Source organism: Drosophila willistoni, chromosome 3R (assembly GCF_018902025.1).
Source record: "Drosophila willistoni isolate 14030-0811.24 chromosome 3R, UCI_dwil_1.1, whole genome shotgun sequence".
Taxonomy (NCBI): domain Eukaryota; kingdom Metazoa; phylum Arthropoda; class Insecta; order Diptera; family Drosophilidae; genus Drosophila; species Drosophila willistoni.
Genome location: NC_061086.1, coordinates 18,346,975 through 18,366,020, shown reverse-complemented (window position 1 = coordinate 18,366,020; position 19,046 = coordinate 18,346,975). Strand labels below are relative to the sequence as shown.

General features: G+C 40.7%; 5 protein-coding genes across 7 annotated transcripts; 2 read left to right on the top strand and 3 right to left on the bottom strand.

Moving 5' to 3' along the window:
* Positions 1 to 613: 613 nt before the first annotated feature.
* Positions 614 to 3,262, bottom strand: LOC6647456 (kinesin-like protein KIF19). Its single transcript, XM_002070633.3, has 5 exons — positions 3,082 to 3,262; positions 1,595 to 3,020; positions 1,392 to 1,540; positions 984 to 1,327; positions 614 to 919 (listed from the first exon to the last, which is right to left on the bottom strand). The coding sequence occupies exons 1-5, from the start codon at positions 3,199 to 3,201 to the stop codon at positions 706 to 708; spliced, it is 2,253 nt and encodes a 750-aa protein (XP_002070669.1). The 5' UTR covers positions 3,202 to 3,262; the 3' UTR covers positions 614 to 705.
* A 4,523-nt stretch (positions 3,263 to 7,785) lies between these two features.
* Positions 7,786 to 11,182, bottom strand: LOC6647457 (abl interactor 2). Of its 3 annotated transcripts, none has more exons than XM_023178285.2 (6): positions 11,084 to 11,175; positions 10,552 to 10,921; positions 9,899 to 10,494; positions 9,745 to 9,835; positions 9,393 to 9,580; positions 7,786 to 9,339 (listed from the first exon to the last, which is right to left on the bottom strand). In XM_023178285.2, the coding sequence occupies exons 2-6, from the start codon at positions 10,905 to 10,907 to the stop codon at positions 9,176 to 9,178; spliced, it is 1,395 nt and encodes a 464-aa protein (XP_023034053.1). In that variant the 5' UTR covers positions 10,908 to 10,921; positions 11,084 to 11,175; the 3' UTR covers positions 7,786 to 9,175. The 3 variants fall into 3 exon arrangements, with proteins under 3 accessions (XP_023034053.1, XP_002070670.2, XP_046869446.1); XM_002070634.4 differs by having other exon boundaries at positions 9,745 to 9,832; XM_047013490.1 differs by lacking the exon at positions 7,786 to 9,339 and having other exon boundaries at positions 9,511 to 9,669; positions 11,084 to 11,182.
* Positions 11,183 to 11,370: 188 nt separating this feature from the next.
* LOC6647458 (twinfilin) lies at positions 11,371 to 13,004 on the top strand. The gene is made up of 4 exons (XM_002070635.4): positions 11,371 to 11,481; positions 11,542 to 11,619; positions 11,709 to 12,484; positions 12,594 to 13,004. Exons 1-4 carry the CDS (start codon positions 11,457 to 11,459, stop codon positions 12,750 to 12,752), a joined length of 1,038 nt encoding a protein of 345 aa, XP_002070671.1. The 5' UTR covers positions 11,371 to 11,456; the 3' UTR covers positions 12,753 to 13,004.
* Positions 12,934 to 14,034, bottom strand: LOC6647459 (RPII140-upstream gene protein). The gene is made up of 4 exons (XM_002070636.4): positions 13,803 to 14,034; positions 13,577 to 13,742; positions 13,427 to 13,515; positions 12,934 to 13,365 (listed from the first exon to the last, which is right to left on the bottom strand). Exons 1-4 carry the CDS (start codon positions 13,973 to 13,975, stop codon positions 13,008 to 13,010), a joined length of 786 nt encoding a protein of 261 aa, XP_002070672.1. The 5' UTR covers positions 13,976 to 14,034; the 3' UTR covers positions 12,934 to 13,007.
* A 122-nt stretch (positions 14,035 to 14,156) lies between these two features.
* LOC6647460 (DNA-directed RNA polymerase II subunit RPB2) lies at positions 14,157 to 18,330 on the top strand. The gene is made up of 4 exons (XM_002070637.4): positions 14,157 to 14,320; positions 14,430 to 16,598; positions 16,665 to 17,599; positions 17,664 to 18,330. The coding sequence occupies exons 1-4, from the start codon at positions 14,299 to 14,301 to the stop codon at positions 18,066 to 18,068; spliced, it is 3,531 nt and encodes a 1,176-aa protein (XP_002070673.1). The 5' UTR covers positions 14,157 to 14,298; the 3' UTR covers positions 18,069 to 18,330.
* Positions 18,331 to 19,046: the final 716 nt, after the last annotated feature.

Genomic DNA, 19,046 nt, shown 5'->3' with positions numbered 1-19,046 from the left:
AAATGAAGAACTAGTGCGATAGTGTTGTAGGTGGCCTTGGAGAAGTTACTCTTGCCCTACAAAAGAAAAAACCAGAATCTTTTATTTCTTGCAGTGTAATAGATAATAACAGAGATAGATAGAGAGAGAGAGAGAGCGTGGGTGACTGCTTGTAATAAATGGAAATTTCAGTTGTAACCGTGAATACCCCTGATGGAAAATATAATCGTTTCCACACAATTGCACTCACTTAACGCAGGTACAATAGATAGAAGACGACCCTTTATGATTGGAAGGGGAATGACCCACCACCACCAACTAAAGAGTTCCGCAAATGTTCCGCTCGACCATAAAAAACAATAGAAAGATGTAAGTATTTTCTTGTTGAAGGGCCCTACCAAAAATCTATTAACAATTTTTTAATTAATTAATGAAACAAAAAATAATAATGAACTGACTCAGTCTAGTCTTTTAAGTCACTTTTAAGTTGGAATGAATTTATGTTTTGCAGATCTAAATAAAGTTTTATAAATTAATTAGTATTCAGAGAAAAAATTTAAACTTGTAAAAGTGCCCATAAAAGTTGAAGCTTTATAAATTTATTTATTAATCAAATAATAGTTTTGTAAGCGAATTATTATAAATTAAACACATATTTAATTTCTAGCCTTTAGTTAAAACAACAATTCCTGAGCGATTCGCCTCGAACAACCTTCAATGCCTTCCCTAAGGATGCGTATGTTTTGCTGCCCGCAACGAAGATCGACGTGCTCCACTACTTCCACCTGCCGGCACAATGGTCGCTGTGGACAACCGTGGCAGACGTTGATTAACAGGTGGACCCATCACACGATCAACTTGCTCCACTTGAATGTCAATGGGTGGCAATGGTGAGACAGGAGACCATTCCGAACTGGAACTCGATCCTGGCGAATCAGAACTGCAATGAAAGTAAAGGATGTGAAAGGAAATGGTGATGAACTTTAAGGTAATCGTTCTCCTACCCAGCTGTGTAAATGGGTGGCAGCTTCTTTTCATAGCTACTGGTACTGGGTGTAACCACACCGGCATGAATTTCCTGCTGATAGAGACCGTACAGTTCGCGCAATTCATCCGGCAGATCAACGTTTCCCTCTTCAATGAGTCTACGCTGGGAACTGATGATATCCTCACATAATCGTCGTTGCCGTTCGGCTCGCAATAGCTGAAGATCCCTTCGACGCAATTCTGCCTGTCGGGCTAAACGTTCCGCTTGCAGGGATACCTTATCGGCCTCCAATTCATGGACACGGCAAAGTAGGGCCAGTAATTCACGCTCCTCATCGCTGGTTATGCGTTCGGGTAATTCCTATGAATTAGATGACAAATTATTACCTATATGAAGGAAGAGTACAATATCTATGGACACTTACATCCTCCAGTTTGACACCCTTTTGGCGGCATTGCTCTAATTCGTTTTCGGTTCTTTCCCGTATCTCTTTATAGCGTCGTGTCTCTTTTTCAATGGCCGCCAGTTCACCCCATGCATTCTTTAAGGCCACAGAGCCCTCCGACTCGGTGTCTTTAAGTAGATAAAATAAATCTCATGACCACACAAATAGGTCACTTTGCTTACCTTCCTCTCCGTTGGCATCGTACAGTTTGCCAATACGTCCCTGCCAATGTGAGATGATCATATGCTGACGCTCGGCATCCAATTCCAGACCAAGTAAATGGCTTTCCGCCTCTAGCAGTTTGCGTCGTAATTTCATCTGCTGTTTGAATGTTAGAACGATCTGTTCCCGTAGATAGCGAAGCTCCGTTTTCCTTTGTGAATCCTGCTCTTCATTGGGCGGCTGCTGTTGTTGATGTTGTTGCTGAGATGTGGATGCCGCCGCCGCTGCAGCAGCAGCACCACTTCGCGGACGATCGGTAAGCATTTTGGTACGCAGACGGGATACTTCATCTCTTAGCTCAGAGACAAGACTCTGATAGTGTTTGGTGGGGAAATCCTTAAATTCATCCAAATAGACGGAATTCTGAAGTTTGGTGGTGATACTATTAGCTCGATCTGCATAGACCAATGTGTTTTTGGTCTCATCACGATGCTTGCCCTCGGGAGCCACATGGGCAATCATCACAGTCTTGCAACGGCCACTTAAAGCTTCTTTCAGCAGACGCGTCAGTTTGGAATCACGATAATTAACATAGCGGGCACCACCCGACAAGGCATTGATGCAGTTGCCCAGTGCAAGAAGACTACGGTTAATGTGGGCTCCTTCTTGTAGACGCTTACCCCGGTTCTTGGTCTTCTTGGCTCTCTCTGAGCCAGCCAAATCGGTAAGGAAGAGACGACCCTGCTTGGTACCTAGAGGAGTTCGCGTCTGGACTGTAATACTAAGCAGGGCATGGCTACGCGAGGAGGTTTGATTTGCGGCCGTGGGCTCCATTGTCCTTGACTTGTTGCCCTTCATTAGAAGACCGACTACCTCTTTGCGACTAGAGGTTGTGATTTCCGACAAACCCGCCACCGTGATGCGTTGTCCGCGGTGATCTTCGCGCAACTCGAGCGGTCCGCCAGGATTCAGTAAATCTCGTATAAGTTCATTGTAGATCTCCAAGTACGATATGGACACCTTACACGAATTGTCAGCGGAAGCTGACTCGATGTGCTCGAATATATCCTCAATGGCTCGAACCATTAGGCCAGTATCATGACTGCTGACGTCTCCATCATAGGAAGAGGCTGCTGTAGCTGGAGGTCGATCTGCTGTGGCGGGTTTCTTGCGAGGAACTGGCCCCAGCATAGTGTGTGTTTTGCCCGAACCTGTGGCTCCATAAGCAAAAACTGCTGCATTATAACCGTTCAAGACATCTCTGACCAGTGGAGCTGTTGTGGTCTTGTAGACATATTCCTGAGTGTCATTCTCTCGAAATACATGATCGTAGGAGTATTGTCGCGGTCGACTCTTGCCACCATCGTCGTAGAGTAGAGAGCTACTGGAAACCACCTCAATGCAGCGATCAGTAGCCTCTTGGCTAGGACGAACGCGAACAGCCACCTGAAATTGGCATAGTTAAAATTGAGTATTCCAATCTAAGTCGTTTCCACATTTAACATACCACAAGACGCTCCTCCTGTGCTGTGTGTTGAGCAGTTGTCAGTTGGCGGGGTCCTTGTGAGGATATACTACCTCCGCTACTACCCGACCAGCTGCTGGCACCACCAACACTAGTCGCCATTTTTGATCAGTCGGACCTTGCCGTTGTACCTTGACACGTGCCGTCTTATGCCACCTGATGACCCCAAGAGGAGTAAAACAAATGAATACAAATGGTGTCAATTTGTTGTCAACAATCGTAAAAATGTCATTAGCCTAACAGAACCGCCCCCTCTCTCTAATGGATTGTAAATTTACGCGCCAAGGTCTTTCCTGCGAGCGACTGGTCGACCTGGACATGGTTAATGTTAATCGAAAGTCCCGTAGGTTTTCTTGTTTACCATCAAGCGCCAAAGGAGCATTATGAGTTGGCGTGTGCCATAAATCAATCCGTGAACTTGAACATTGATGTGTCCTGCGTGTTGCCACATGCAAATCATAGAAGGTTGTGTGGTTATCGATGAATTTATCAGGTTATAGGTAAAAATTTCTCCTCTTGGTGGTTCATTAGAGTGTAACCTGCCTCACTACTGTCAAAGGAAGAACTCGTGTAACCTTAAGATCAAGATCTCTTCCGTTATCTAAAGCAATTTGTCTGAAGCTTCCAAGTGGAATATCTACAATAATTATCTTATTAATATATTTTAATAGAGTGAATGATGATGGGTGTCAATTCCAAGAAAAAAGTACCATATTGTTAATTATATTAATTAACAATCTACTTTGGTTTCCAATTAATTTCCAAATTTATTGACTCATCCCCAACTCTTAATGGGATATCTTTATCATTTGCTTAAAAGCATTTTTAATTACCATGTGTGACCACCGAAAACTTGATGGGCGCCGCAAAGTATGCATTATTAAATTTAATTCAATGTTTTGACCAACAGGACAACGAATAATAGATGAGTTTGAATATGTCACAGGTGAGACAGTTGGCGCTTGAAATATTTATGAAAATTATATGCCTTGAGTGTGCCACCAAGGTAAATATAAGTTGAACGCGTTGAAATTGGGATTCCACTTCAGCTAAATCGATTTCAATTGACTTTAATGAGACTTTATATTCTCTGAATTCCCACACAAACTGCCAACAGAACTGGGGATCTTAACACTTTTTTCACCACATTTCAAGCTATCTATCTCCCTTGCACCAACCACCAAGCACAAGTTTCACAATTGGTTGTTTATTGAATTTGTGTAAATTGCCACCAGACACGAAAGAAGGAAAGCAAAAAAAAAAAAAAAAAAACCAATGGACAAAAGTCGACGGCACTTGGTCAGTTTTTTTTGTTGTGGGTGTCCACGACAGGCCATTCGCTTATTGTTGTTGTTGGGAGTTCGTTTGTTAATGTTTTGATTTGATGTATTGCACCTTAACCGTCTACTCCACACTGTTTGCCCTTCTTCTCCAACCCAAATCAGCCTAGATTATTGCCTCTGATAGAGAGGCATTTGCTTTGGGGACTCCAGTTGGGCAAAAAAAAGGGCTTGCGCGTGGTGTTATGTATGTAGTTATTTGATTCATAGTTGTGCTTTAGCTCATTAGTGTATACCTTAGATTTTATGAGCTACACAAATTCCCCTAGTTTGACAAATGGTTGACCGTTAAATTTGGCTAGTCAGGAAAATCAGTGAATAACCAAACATGTCGTGTGGCAACCACATGTCCTCCCATTGTAGAATTTATGAATATGTAGATAGATAATAATGGAAGGGGAGGGAGTCCCCGATGCGCCTTTAATGAGCCTGCCATTAATTGCAAGAAACAAAAGCCAAACAATTTCTGTCTAGCACGTAGGCAAATAAAAGCTCTTTGATTAATATTTGATTAATCAGAAAAGTATTAAATACAAAAATTAATGTCATATTAATTAATCAATATTCGTAACTAAAAGCACTTTGTGAAAAATAGAAATTGTAGTCTCTAATAGAAGAGCACACAATCTAAGTCTAATAATAGTCTGACTGAAATCTCTAGCCATCAGGAGGTAATTATTGGGTTATTCCTGATTGACGGTTTCAACTCCAAGTTAAGGTTAATTATATAAAAACAAAACCATTGCGATTTATGAAGGTATTTATAGAACTTATCACATGATGACATCATGTGATCATTTCTTATACAAGTGAGGGAAAGTTGCAACCTTCAAAAGTGGCTAAAAATTAGCAATGGCCGCCGCAATTAAAAATCTCAAACTCCTCAAAGGCCCTGTGCGTGCATGCAAGTGGCCCAAAGTCTTTAAGACTTAAACTGACCCTAAATGGGCCAACATTGTCCGCATTGTTTACACAGTCGGCAGTCGGGAGAAAAGTTTTCGCATATTTCACACATTCGAAAACAAAATGGCTGCGGTGGCTTCTGGCCCCAATCTTGACATGAAATAATGTAATATTTTACAGCTAACAATAAGTAAATCCAATGCGGCCAGACCGCCAACGATTCGGACGATAAGTAGTAGAAGTAAGTAGAGCCAGCCCCAAGTAGGTCAATTAAATGCGAAGCCTGCAGAGTCAAAATCCGTTCAACGATTATATAAAAAACAACACACAAACTATCCATATATGTACATATATATGGTAACCGAAACTTTGGCCATTTTGATAAAGAACTTTCAACTGGTGCATTGCACTTACAAAAGTAGTTATTTCAATTTAATTTTATCTATTCGAAAGGACACAAAAAATAAACAAAACAAAACTATTCACTTTTAAGAGATATGAAAGACATTCAAAACAACCGAACCGATGTAGTCCTGATCGAACCGTTCACATTGACGGACAAAACTCAACTGAAATGCCAAATTCGGTCTCTAGCTCTAGCTGGTCTAGGTCTGTCCTGGTCAAAAGGAAAGAACTATATAGGCCCAAAGCGGCTAAGTGGGTGTCGCTGGTGACGGCTGGTGGAAAGAGAGAGTAGGAGTAGTGGGCAATGGAATGTTGATGGTAGTATTGTTCTATGTAGTGTTCTGTATCCTGGCACGGCACAATCAATTTTTTTTTTTCGTTCATTTCTCTTGTTCTTGTCGTTTGAATAGTTGAAATGCTAATGCGCCATTTTGCATACATTTCTATGGCATTGGCCAGTTGGGGGTCTGCTCGTATCCATCAAATAGCTATGTAGTATGCAAGGAATGACACATAGCACTTAGTTCAACAAATTCGCGTGGATCGAGTTATGTTTAAATATATGTATGTATCTATACACTTGGAAGAGTTTCATGCCGCAAATCAATTTGGGCCAAATTAGGATTCATATATCTAGACAAAACATTTGGTTTGGTTTTTGCGCTTTGGAAATATTCAAATTTCAAATTGTATTCATTATGTTAAGATACAAATTCAAAAAGCACTTGTATTTAGGGTAACGTAACGAATACATACATCCAAACGAATACCAAATACCGAATATATATATGTTTTATTGAATCAGAAGTTCTACTTGTTTCGGGTAATTTGAACATTTTATTAAAGAAAATATAAAAATTGAATAGATAAAAAGAAAGATATAAACTTAAAATTACGTTTATTTTTTTCAATTTATTTTATTACTTTCCAAGGCTCTTTTACGTTAAAAATTGTGAAGACTTATTAAGTTATTAAATTTTGATCAGCTTTAAATTTTGACTATTAAGCCAGAAATTTTTGAAAAATGATTAAATTTATTTGAGTTTTAATCCTCATTAGATTTTTTGTTCTTGCACCTTTATAATGTTTATAACAACAGATTAGTGACAATTTTCTTTATACATTAGGGTAAATATTGGCCTTCAAATTCCAACTGTGATTCTTAATATTAATAATATTACCATACTGAAATTAAAATGTGCCTAGACTTTGAATACTTGTTCTAGACTCAAAATATATTAAGAAAACTTTACTTACTGATGTAGGTTAGCTCGCTTTTAATTGAGGGAAGTTCATTAAGTTAGGTCCACTCTAACCAATTTTTTAAAATTATTATTTTACCATTTTTTCCGTGTGCACCTCGTCCACAGTAGTTAGGTACTTATTATGCAAATCATTTGTTATATATTTTTGGTTTAGGAGTTCAGTAGGTAAAATCCATTGTAACCCACTCGTCACTCGTCGTGTTTCTTTTTTTTTTTATTATTTTTTCCAACCATTGTGAAAGCATTTCCGCCACGTCAACTCAACTCAAGTGTGGGCCAAATGGTTTGCTAAAAAAGAAAAACAGCAAAAAAATGCTGCAAATAAAAACTGCCACATATCACCAGGAAAGCGTTCATTTCCTTGCGTTCATGGCGAATACCCAACCACCAACACCAGAACCACCACCACCACCGTTTTAGCCGTTTAACTCGTCCAATTGCCGGACAAGACATTGAAATGCAAGTGCGAAGAGCCTTTGGATTAGCATACAAGTCGAATTCTGATTGATAGATTTAGGCAAGCCTTCAATGAGTGTTGGCATTTGTAAATATTTCATTGCAAAACGCCATCAATACCCCCACACGACTCTTGTGGGAGTTTATGTGTGTGTGTGTGAGTGCCCATCAAGGACTTTATATAACACGTTAAATTTGCATTTTAGCTACACCATAGCTCATTCAAGATTCAAATTAAAGATTCTTTTCGGCACGAGAAGGTCAAGACAAATTACACGGTCAAATAGCAAGGTCTAACTACAAAATGTAGTTATATGTAGTATGTAATTCAAATTGTTTATTAGCTATTCATACCATATATAAAATGCATGTTTGTATATTTTAAAGATTTTTGATTTGCATATGATTGATTTTAACTAAATTATATATAGGCAAATAATATATGTAAGTGTATTGATGTCAACGACAAAAACAAGAGTAAGATAAAAAGAAAAGTGAAAGTAACTTCGACAAAAGCCAGAAGGCCCAACTGGTCAATACTTATAAACTAAATGCTAAAACTGAAATTGGTATAACCTACGGCATTATTGCTGATGGTGCCGCCACTTTGAAGTGGGCGGAGCCGGGCGTAAGGACTGTGTGCAAACAACGAAATTCCGAGCAAATATTTGAAATTTGTCTAGGTCAGTGGAGTTTTATTAAAATGGATTATATTTTGAATTTTTCATTGAGTGATTTGTGTGTGTCTGGTAAATTTAGCTATGTTTAGAATGTAAATATAGTATGTGTAAGTCAAGTTAACTGAATGTGGCCTAAATTAGTTTTCCACATCAATGCAAAAAGAACGTTTAGAAAGAAAAATCTATTTTGGAAAAAACTTAAATCATGATGCAATTGTTAATACATTTCTCAATAGGAGGGAACTGTTTTGGCCTGTGTTTGGCTAATGTTTATATATCTACTAATAATTTTCTTTTAAAATTGATAAACAATTTATGAAACGAAAATACACTTTTCCCATTGCAAGCCCTAACGTTACAACTCTTGTGGAATGCTTTAGGAATGATTATGCGATGCGAAGCAATCAGCCATATTCATCATATAGTTCTCCGATGTCAATTTATTGCTTGATCTAGACAATTGCTGCAGTTCTACAAGAGCTGTAACTATATGCTATAACAAAAACAATTGAAAAATGCTACAATTAGTATATATTAGTCTATGTTTTTTGAGTTTATGCTATTGAAATACTTTTGTGGCTTTATTGTGCCATTGTTAATTGTATAAATGTTCCATATCAAAAATGCTCAAATCCTTATTGTGGTTGTGGCTTTTTTTTTGTGTTTACCTAGTCTATACAATAATGCTTTGTAATCGGGGTATATATACTCAATATTTATAACTCTTTATAACTTTGTAGAAACTAAATATCTGCGGAGAAGGATAGTCCAGATTACACCGTGCAACAAAATTATTGAAAAAGAGTCTATTAAATTTCAAAGAATAGGAAATGGATAAGAAAAGGTTCTCTCTATATACTCGTTTCAAGCGAATAAGTATTTCTCAACATAAACTTTCACTTGTCGCACAGTGTAATTTATGTAGGCGTGTGTGTATTATTGTAATGGGTTGGCATGTCTCATTGTCAGAGAGAGAGAAAGATAATTATATGTTTGTAGCATAGTAGAACACCTAAACGGCAGTGCTTTAGACACAAGGCTCAACATAATTGCCCGGAAATAGTCCAGTCACACCATCCATAACACCCTCCCACCAGCCATCATCATTCTTCTTCAGCACATACAGCACTGAGCTCTCCTGGAAGCTTAGCTCATCATCCTTGTCGGCATAGTAATCATAGATGGCCACCACTAAAAAGGAAATTAATGAAGAATGGCCTTTTTTCACATTTCAATTAGCTTACCCTTTTCAATGTAGTTCTTGGGCACCCAGCCAGGTAAATTCTGATCCTCTGGCACAATTGGTGCCAATTGGGGTCCAGATGAATTGCGTGGACGTCCGAAATCCTGATGCTCATCCTCTGGAGGCGGTGGTGGTGGTAATGGTGGCGACTGTGAGCCAGGACGAGCAAAGTTCAAACTAAAGTGATTCCTATGGAACAAATGAAATAGAAAAAGAGTTATTTAATGTGTTCTTCCAAGAAATTAACATTTATGGCTAGGTTTTACCTATTGGGATTCCTGAGTAGGCACAAACATTAAAATACAATGTACATATGAGTGTAACAGATTCTAAAACTGAAAGATGTGACTCACCTATTAATATTCCTGCCCAGCGTATGCATTCCAATGTGACTCTGTTCGGTCATCTCATGCTGGGACACGGTCAGAGGAGATGGAGGAGCTGCTAAGGAGGATTACAAAGTTGTTAGCTACTGACCAAAGGGGAATTTGAAATGCTTAAACTCACGTGGCATGCTGCTCCTTTCGTCATATTGCATCATGCCTGTTGATGGTAAATTCACATGAGTGGCAATCTGTTGGCTTGGCGGCATGGGCAGGGCGCTATAGCCAGCGGCCCTTTCGTTTCCAGCTGCCCCACCTCCCGTTGTGGTGGTGGTAGACGAAGCCGTCGACATGGGACGTTTGGGATGTCCCATGGGATAATTTGGAGCATAATGCGAAGGCACCTGAGGCGGATTGACCACCGGTGGCGTGCGATATTCGCGCGAACTTTTGCCCAATGTTCCTGTATTGCTTACAGATTTACCCAATGTTCCGGTATTTCCAGCCCGCGACATTTGTGGTGGTGTCGGTGGCTTTGTGGTGGGTGGCGGTCCTACCACCGAATTGGGCACAAGTGATTGCACAGAGCCATGACTGGATGACACACGATGCTTTTGACGTACTTGATGAGAAGCCGCATTGATGCCATGTCCAATCTCATCGAGAATGGAGTAGTCAATGGGCTTGCGTAGATATTTGATTGGCTTCTCCGGATTGATGGGAGCCACAATCTTAAATTGCCTGGAGCTCACCTTGTTTGCTGTTAGCACTCCAATCTCCCTAAATATAAAATCGATGAATAAATTGCAGAAATTTGTTTTTAAATCAAACTCCTACCGTCGGGCCACCTTCTCCTTGTGAATATGCACCGTTTGAGCTATATGATTCATTTGCGATTCCATTTCACTCAATTGCTGAGCCTGCAGCTCCAACAGCTGCATATAGCTGTAGGCCAGAGTGTTTATCTGATACGCCACACTGGCCAGCGATTGAGTGGTATAATTTTTGGTGGCTTCCAGAGCAGCCTTCTTATTGTCCGCCCTGTAATAGGTGTCTTCGCAATAGTCGGCCACCCGTTCCAGATTTGTGTAGCTATCGCGTAGGCTCTGGCGGCCATCGGGTATTTCGGTGCGAATCAAAGATGCTAATTCATCCATTATGCTGTCACTGGCCATGGGGGCTTCGGATAACATGGGGGAGTAGTTTGCTGTTCCAAAAAAAAAGTATTCACCAATGTCAAAAATGAGACTTTTGGGGCGGTGGCAGCGAGTCACTATCTAATGCTCTGCTCACGTCGCCAACAGCAGCGACAAAGCTGTAACTCTGTTACTTCCATGTAACGAAAGATGAAAACTACATCGTTACTCACTTGATTACTATCCAATTGCACTTTAATTGCTTCTTTTTTTTAAATTATTTTGTTTTAAATGCGCGTGTACGTTTTTTTGTTTATAACCTCCTCCCCCGCCATACCAAATTCGCCCAGCTAAAATGAATATTCGCCCAACCAAAATGAATATTCGCCCAGCCAAAATGAATATTCGCCCAACCAAAATGAATATTCGCCTGGTTGGAATTCGCCGAATCAATCGATATCGAACACAATCGATAGTTTAAATCGATTGTTTTTGCTTGTGTTCTAAAGCGCTATCGTTTTCCCAACACTGTTTTCCAGCATTTTTGTTGTGAGTAATATTTAGTTCCACGATTAACACCAAAATTTGTATTAAATATTTTAAATAATGTCGCATCAAACGGGCATTAGAGGTGAGTTTAAAAATTCTATAAGTAAATGAATTAATTGTGTAATATTCTTCACCCAATAAGGTAACGAGCAGCTGGCGAAAGTTTTCGGCAAGGCAAAGAACGGTAAATTGCGTGTGGTTAAAGTTTCCATTGAGAACGGTGAGTAGTATATGGACCAGATACATACATATAATGTATACTAAGTAATGTGATAACGGTACTTCCGTTGCCGCCCCGCCCCAAAATAGAACAGTTGAGTTGCAGCGGCACCGCTGAGGTGAAGAAGGATTGGGAACGCGATTATGACAAGCTGGTAAGCCCAATGCTGGAGGAGAGTGTGCCCTGCTATATACTATATCGGTTGGATGTAAAGATTCCTTTGGGCTACAGTTGGCTCCTAATCAGCTGGACTCCCGATACTGCCAGCATACGACAAAAAATGGTCTATGCCTCCACCAAGGCCACGCTGAAGACTGAGTTCGGTTCAGCATACATCACGGAGGAGGTACATGCCACCACATTGGACGAGACAACGCTCGATGGATATAGGAAGCATAAACGGGAATTTTCTGCCCCCGCGCCTCTTACCATGCGCGAAGAGGAGCTTCAAGAGCTGCGCAAAACGGAGGTCCACACAGAGATTAGCACAAACACTCGCCATCAAACACTGGGTGGGATCTCTTGTCCATTGAGTGACGCCACAATATCAGCTATAAAGGATCTGGTGCGTGGCAACTACGACTATTTGCAGTTTCGCATTGATCTTGCAGAAGAACGAATCCACGTATCGAATGCGGCCAAAGTGGAGCTCAATGATTTGCCAAAACAAGTGCCCGAGGATCATGCCCGCTATCATTTGTACTTGTTTAGGCACACCCACGAAGGTGATTATTTGGAATCCTATGTGTTCATCTACTCTATGCCAGGTTACAATTGTTCGGTCCGAGAGCGCATGATGTACTCCAGTTGCAAGGCGCCGTTTCTAGAGGAATTGGCAGCCTTGGGTGTGGAGGTCATTAAGAAGGTGGGTGTGTGAATGTCTCACAGAAGTGCCAACAAATTATACAAATTTTAAAGCTAGTTTTGGCTTTTGGGTATTAGAAACATCATAACTTATCTTTACATTCTTTCAGTTGGAAATTGATAGCGGAAGCGAACTAACCGAAGCCTATTTGCTGGACGAATTACATCCAAAGAAGATATTGTATCGTCCAGCCTTTGCCAAACCCAAGGGTCCACCAAATCGCGGCGCAAAGCGCCTTACACGACCCACCAACGAAGATGAAGTCTGAAACAAACCAAACGGTTACCCATCGAGTCATTTTTCCGTATTCTAGAGCATTTAATTTATTTATACTCAAATTTGTGTCTATTTACGTTCATCTTCATGTATTCTTTTTGTTCTGTTCCTAATCAATATCCAAATCATTAGTTGGTCTAGGCATCAACTAAAAAAAAACAACGCATAGCAGCTGATATGGGCTTCCTCTGGACATATTTGCAATTTATTTAATTAATAAAATCAAAGGAATTATTCTAATTAAGCTCTATTTTACCGATTCCAAGTTAATCTGTTCACCCACGCGACTGTCATGCGACTTAACTAGATCGGAGGTATCCTTGTCGCCCTGCTTCTTGATGGCCTGTTGGATTGTATCATCTCGCTCGAGACGCCATTTATATTGCCAGTAGCGGACTTCTTCCATGGATGTGCCTGAGGCTTTCATAATAAGCAATGAAGTCACTCCTGCCACACCACCAAGAAAACCACCAATAATACCACCAGCGGCCATGCCGCGCAGACCCAAGTTCATCTTGTAGAGGGAGCCGGTTATGGAGCCAGCAGCCAGATACTCATAAATACTTGATTTGTCCCGATACACTGAAATGCAGGTGATGATGCCACTAGAATGGAAGTATTAATTTAAAAACTCTCTTCGAGAATGATGCCTCTAGTATTACTCACAAATAGGAAGTGGTAAATAGGCCGACCCGCCAACCCCATTTGAATCCGCCCTTGGCAAAGTTCACTGTGAATTGATCCTGCATTTTTTTCTGCAACAAAGAAATGGAAATAAGATGGGGAATCGGAAAATGATATTAAAGCTCTTCCCACCTTGGCATCAAAATGTGATTTAAATGCAGTGGCCTGATTATTCTCCATAAAGTCTATGTAACCAGCTCTGGATTGGGTGACACCGCCATAGATTGCACCAATCAGGAATCCAAGGAAGCCGGCCTGATAAATGGAGTTAAGCTCAGAGGATATGCTACCAAATTCACTGTAAACACAGTATTTATTAGTTAATTCATGGATTTTTAAGGCTTTAGCCTGCACTTACTCCACGGTGAACATATGCCGAAGCCGCTCACGACCGGTTTCGGTGGGCTGTTTGCTGGCCAAATATGACTTGTATGTCTTGTTATCCTTATTAACTATATCATCCGAGCCACTGTCCAAGCCAGGCAATATGCCCGCTATCAGAAACGGACGGCCTTTTGTAAAGAAATTCATGTGAAGTGTACGAGATTAAATAACAAGTAGAGGCAATCATCAGCTGTTTACTGCAGATGGTAAGTTCAGTGTTGTAAAGTGAAGGAATTAATATTGGCGGTTTAAAGCTAAATATGCTGAACATTGCCAATTTGTCATCACTGACGGTGTAAAGAAATTTTCCAACACTGCATTACTGAAACGCCGCTAAAAACTAATTGCGGCGTGTCGCAAATATTTGTTGTGAAATTTGGATTTCTAATTAATTATTTAATTTGATAAAAATCAAATTGTTGACTATTTAAACGCAGTAAGTGCCAGGGCACTCTAGCAAACTCACCAAGATGATGTACGACAATGAAGAAGGTAAGAAAAATGCAATAAAAAAAATTGCAAAGAAAAAAACATGGCGTCTAACTTGGCCAAAGGAGCCCTAGTACCACAATTTTTACCGGGATTTCTTTACGTTTTACAGAGCTGTACGAGGAGGAGAATGCTGAAGAAATTTCGCACGAGCTGTGGCAGGAGGCTTGCTGGATTGTTATAAACGCATATTTCGATGAGAAAGGTCTTGTGCGGCAGCAATTGGACAGTTTTGATGAGTTCATTCAGATGTCTGTACAACGTATTGTTGAAGACTCGCCAGCCATTGAGCTGCAAGCAGAGGCACAGCATACCTCAGGTGAGGTGGAGACGCCTCCAAGATTCTCGCTGAAATTCGAACAGATCTACTTGTCCAAGCCGACACATTGGGAAAAGGATGGTTCGCCAAGTCCTATGATGCCGAATGAGGCTCGTTTGCGAAATCTAACCTACTCAGCTCCTTTGTATGTTGACATCACAAAGACAAAGAATGTTGAAGGCTTGGACCCAGTGGAAACGCAACATCAAAAAACTTTTATTGGCAAGATTCCGATTATGTTGAGGTCTACGTATTGCTTACTCTCTCAGCTCACCGATCGTGATTTGACGGAGCTTAACGAGTGTCCCCTCGATCCTGGCGGCTATTTTATTATCAACGGTTCGGAAAAAGTGCTCATTGCTCAGGAAAAGATGGCTACCAATACTGTGTATGTGTTTAGCATGAAGGACGGTAAATATGCCTTCAAGACAGAAATCCGATCTTGCTTGGAACACAGTTCACGTCCCACTTCAACACTGTGGGTTAATATGATGGCGCGTGGATCACAGAATATTAAGAAGTCGGCCATTGGACAAAGAATTATAGCTATTTTGCCATACATCAAGCAAGAAATTCCAATTATGATTGTATTTCGTGCTCTGGGTTTTGTGGCCGATCGTGATATATTGGAGCATATCATATACGATTTCGATGATCCCGAAATGATGGAAATGGTCAAGCCTTCGCTGGATGAGGCTTTCGTGGTGCAAGAACAGAATGTGGCCCTGAATTTTATTGGTGCCCGAGGAGCACGTCCCGGTGTAACCAAAGATAAGCGTATTAAATATGCCAAGGAAATTTTGCAAAAGGAAATGTTACCCCATGTGGGCGTCTCCGATTTCTGTGAGACCAAGAAAGCATATTTCCTTGGATATATGGTGCATCGTCTACTGCTGGCCTCTCTGGGTCGTCGAGAGTTGGACGATCGAGATCACTACGGTAATAAGCGCCTGGATCTCGCTGGACCCCTATTGGCCTTTTTGTTCAGAGGTCTCTTTAAGAATTTAATGAAAGAGGTTCGCATGTATACCCAGAAGTTTATTGACCGCGGCAAAGACTTCAATTTGGAACTGGCCATTAAGACAAATATTATCACTGATGGTCTTAGATACTCATTGGCCACTGGCAATTGGGGAGATCAGAAGAAGGCCCATCAGGCCAGAGCTGGTGTCTCTCAGGTGTTGAATCGTTTGACCTTCGCCTCTACATTGTCGCATTTGCGACGCGTTAATTCGCCCATTGGACGTGATGGTAAACTGGCCAAACCTCGCCAGCTGCATAACACTCTTTGGGGCATGTTATGCCCTGCCGAGACTCCTGAAGGTGCTGCTGTCGGTCTTGTAAAGAACTTGGCACTGATGGCCTATATTTCTGTGGGCTCACAACCGTCACCCATTCTTGAGTTCTTGGAAGAATGGTCCATGGAAAACTTGGAGGAAATCGCCCCCTCGGCCATAGCAGATGCCACAAAAATCTTTGTAAATGGCTGCTGGGTGGGTATTCACAGGGATCCCGAACAGTTGATGGCCACTTTGCGTAAATTGCGTCGCCAAATGGACATTATAGTCTCGGAAGTATCAATGATTCGTGATATTCGAGATCGTGAGATTCGTATATACACAGATGCCGGACGTATCTGTCGTCCCTTGCTCATTGTGGAGAATGGTTCGTTGCTGCTGAAGAAGACCCATGTGGAAATGTTGAAAGAACGCGACTACAACAACTACAGCTGGCAGGTGTTGGTGGCATCTGGTGTGGTGGAGTATATTGACACTTTGGAAGAGGAAACCGTAATGATAGCCATGTCGCCGTATGATTTGAAACAGGATAAGGATTATGCGTATTGTACAACTTATACGCATTGTGAAATCCATCCAGCCATGATTTTGGGTGTCTGTGCTTCGATTATACCATTTCCCGATCACAATCAGAGTCCTCGTAATACCTATCAAAGTGCTATGGGTAAGTGGGATACTTTAGTTCTCGTCAAGAGTTTACTTGGTAACTAATTATCTTTTCCCGTTGTAGGTAAGCAAGCTATGGGCGTTTACATAACTAATTTCCATGTGCGGATGGACACACTGGCCCATGTGTTGTATTATCCTATGAAACCCTTGGTCACAACACGTTCTATGGAATATCTACGTTTCCGTGAGTTACCCGCTGGCATTAACTCAATTGTGGCTATTCTTTGCTACACTGGTTACAATCAGGAGGATTCTGTCATTTTGAATGCTTCGGCAGTAGAGCGTGGATTCTTCCGTTCGGTGTTCTATCGTTCTTACAAGGATGCAGAGAACAAGCGTGTGGGCGATCAGGAAGAGAACTTTGAGAAACCACATCGTGGCACTTGTCAGGGTATGAGAAATGCCCATTACGACAAATTGGATGATGATGGCATCATTGCTCCCGGTATTCGTGTATCTGGTGACGATGTGGTTATTGGCAAGACAATTACCTTGCCCGAGAACGATGATGAATTGGATAGCAATACCAAACGATTTGCCAAGCGTGATGCCTCCACATTCTTGCGTAATTCGGAAACGGGTATTGTGGATCAGGTTATGTTGACACTAAATAGCGAGGGTTATAAATTCTGTAAGATTCGTGTGCGCTCTGTGCGTATACCCCAGATTGGTGACAAATTCGCCTCACGTCATGGGCAGAAGGGAACCTGCGGAATACAGTATCGACAGGAGGATATGCCATTCACATGTGAAGGATTGGCCCCTGATATTATTATCAATCCTCATGCCATTCCCTCTCGTATGACAATTGGCCATTTAATTGAGTGCTTGCAGGGCAAACTTGGCTCCAATAAGGGAGAAATTGGTGATGCTACGCCATTCAACGATGCCGTTAACGTGCAAAAGATTTCCACCTTCCTGCAGGAATACGGCTATCATTTGCGTGGCAATGAGGTCATGTATAATGGTCACACAGGACGCAAAATTAACGCTCAGGTAAATGAAGACATCCCAAATAAGTTGTGATCCTCATGTACTATAAATTTTATATTTCTTTTAGGTCTTTTTGGGTCCCACATACTATCAACGTCTCAAGCATATGGTGGATGATAAGATTCATTCACGTGCTCGCGGTCCTGTACAGATTCTTGTGCGTCAGCCTATGGAGGGCAGAGCACGTGATGGTGGCTTACGTTTCGGTGAGATGGAGCGCGATTGTCAAATCTCTCACGGTGCAGCACAATTTCTGCGCGAGCGTCTGTTCGAGGTCTCCGATCCATATCGGGTACACATCTGCAATTTCTGTGGGCTAATTGCCATCGCCAATCTGAGGAACAACACTTTTGAGTGCAAGGGCTGCAAGAACAAGACACAAATCTCTCAAGTTCGTCTGCCCTATGCGGCCAAATTGCTCTTCCAGGAGCTCATGTCCATGAATATTGCTCCACGGCTGATGGTCAGCTAAGTGACTGACATATAATTTTATAATATAAGCACAAAACTTAAGAAACTTAATTATTCAAAAGAAATTTGTAATTATTGTGACAACTGTCATCAACTATGGCTTATTCTCTATTGTTTTCTAATCTTATACTGTACTCTTTGGAAGTAGAGCATGTGCCTGAGCTGCATTTTCAAAACCCGACAATGGTGACGGAACGTGCTCTGAGATCCGAAAATAAAAATGTTAAGGCGAAAGTATGTAGATGGCATGTTCAAAAATGAAATTTGATTTATGTATTTACTTGTGTTTTGCATAACACAAAAGAAATTCGGGGGGGGATTTGTTTTTGCAAATTTGGGCTATGATTTGACCACGGATTACCATCTAGCTTTATATATATACATATATATTGTGTTGAAACGTTGCATCACCGATTGTAACCATTTCCTTTCACTTCCACTTGATTTACTAGAAAATGCATAAAGAAACTTTATAAAAAAAACCGCTGTTGATTGGTTTTAAATAAATAAACACAGCAGCGTAAATATTAAAGTTGCTTCCACGATTTCAATAAACATTCTTTAATAATTTAATTTGCAGATCCGTTAATAGGCATACGGAAATATTTTAACTTTATCAAACAGCCATTGTATCCATGTGATAAGCTGCTTAGGTTATGATTTTGATTGTCCGATTGTTTATTGTGATTTAGCAATAAACAATTAATTCCTTCAATGATTTCGTGAGCCCAAAAAAAAAAACAATGGCTTATTGTTCTTCCTGTTTAATGTGTAACCGACTAGAAAACAATATTTTGTTTGTTTAATTTTTTTATATTTTTTTTGTATGCTTTACGAAGACATACAGTACAGATTTTTTAAATTTTGAATATTGTTCATTAGAATTTAAGGGCACTTAAGGTCGGAAACTGTCTGTTTTGAAGAACTTTTTCAATTTAAATCGTTAAACTGGAAAATCTTTAAAAATCTCGTAACATTA

Bases quoted from the DNA above. Each gene is read 5' to 3' on its own strand.
- LOC6647456 (XM_002070633.3), bottom strand. From the start codon at position 3,201: ATGGCGACTAGTGTTGGTGGTGCCAGCAGCTGGTCGGGTAGTAGCGGA. The intron at 1,328-1,391 runs GTAAGTGTCCAT...TCTAATTCATAG, and splicing joins AGGGTGTCAAACTGGAGGAT to GAATTACCCGAACGCATAAC. The intron at 920-983 runs GTAGGAGAACGA...CTTTCATTGCAG, and splicing joins CCACCCATTTACACAGCTGG to TTCTGATTCGCCAGGATCGA.
- LOC6647457 (XM_023178285.2), bottom strand. From the start codon at position 10,907: ATGTTATCCGAAGCCCCCATGGCCAGTGACAGCATAATGGATGAATTA. The intron at 10,495-10,551 runs GTAGGAGTTTGA...TTTTATATTTAG, and splicing joins AAGGAGAAGGTGGCCCGACG to GGAGATTGGAGTGCTAACAG. The intron at 9,581-9,744 runs GTGAGTCACATC...TTTGTTCCATAG, and splicing joins CTGGGCAGGAATATTAATAG to GAATCACTTTAGTTTGAACT.
- LOC6647458 (XM_002070635.4), top strand. From the start codon at position 11,457: ATGTCGCATCAAACGGGCATTAGAG. The intron at 11,620-11,708 runs GTGAGTAGTATA...GCCCCAAAATAG, and splicing joins TAAAGTTTCCATTGAGAACG to AACAGTTGAGTTGCAGCGGC. The intron at 12,485-12,593 runs GTGGGTGTGTGA...ACATTCTTTCAG, and splicing joins GTGTGGAGGTCATTAAGAAG to TTGGAAATTGATAGCGGAAG.
- LOC6647459 (XM_002070636.4), bottom strand. From the start codon at position 13,975: ATGAATTTCTTTACAAAAGGCCGTCCGTTTCTGATAGCGGGCATATTG. The intron at 13,743-13,802 runs GTAAGTGCAGGC...CTGTGTTTACAG, and splicing joins CGGCATATGTTCACCGTGGA to TGAATTTGGTAGCATATCCT. The intron at 13,516-13,576 runs GTGGGAAGAGCT...TCTTTGTTGCAG, and splicing joins AATCACATTTTGATGCCAAG to AAAAAAATGCAGGATCAATT.
- LOC6647460 (XM_002070637.4), top strand. From the start codon at position 14,299: ATGATGTACGACAATGAAGAAG. The intron at 14,321-14,429 runs GTAAGAAAAATG...TACGTTTTACAG, and splicing joins GATGTACGACAATGAAGAAG to AGCTGTACGAGGAGGAGAAT. The intron at 16,599-16,664 runs GTAAGTGGGATA...TTCCCGTTGTAG, and splicing joins TACCTATCAAAGTGCTATGG to GTAAGCAAGCTATGGGCGTT.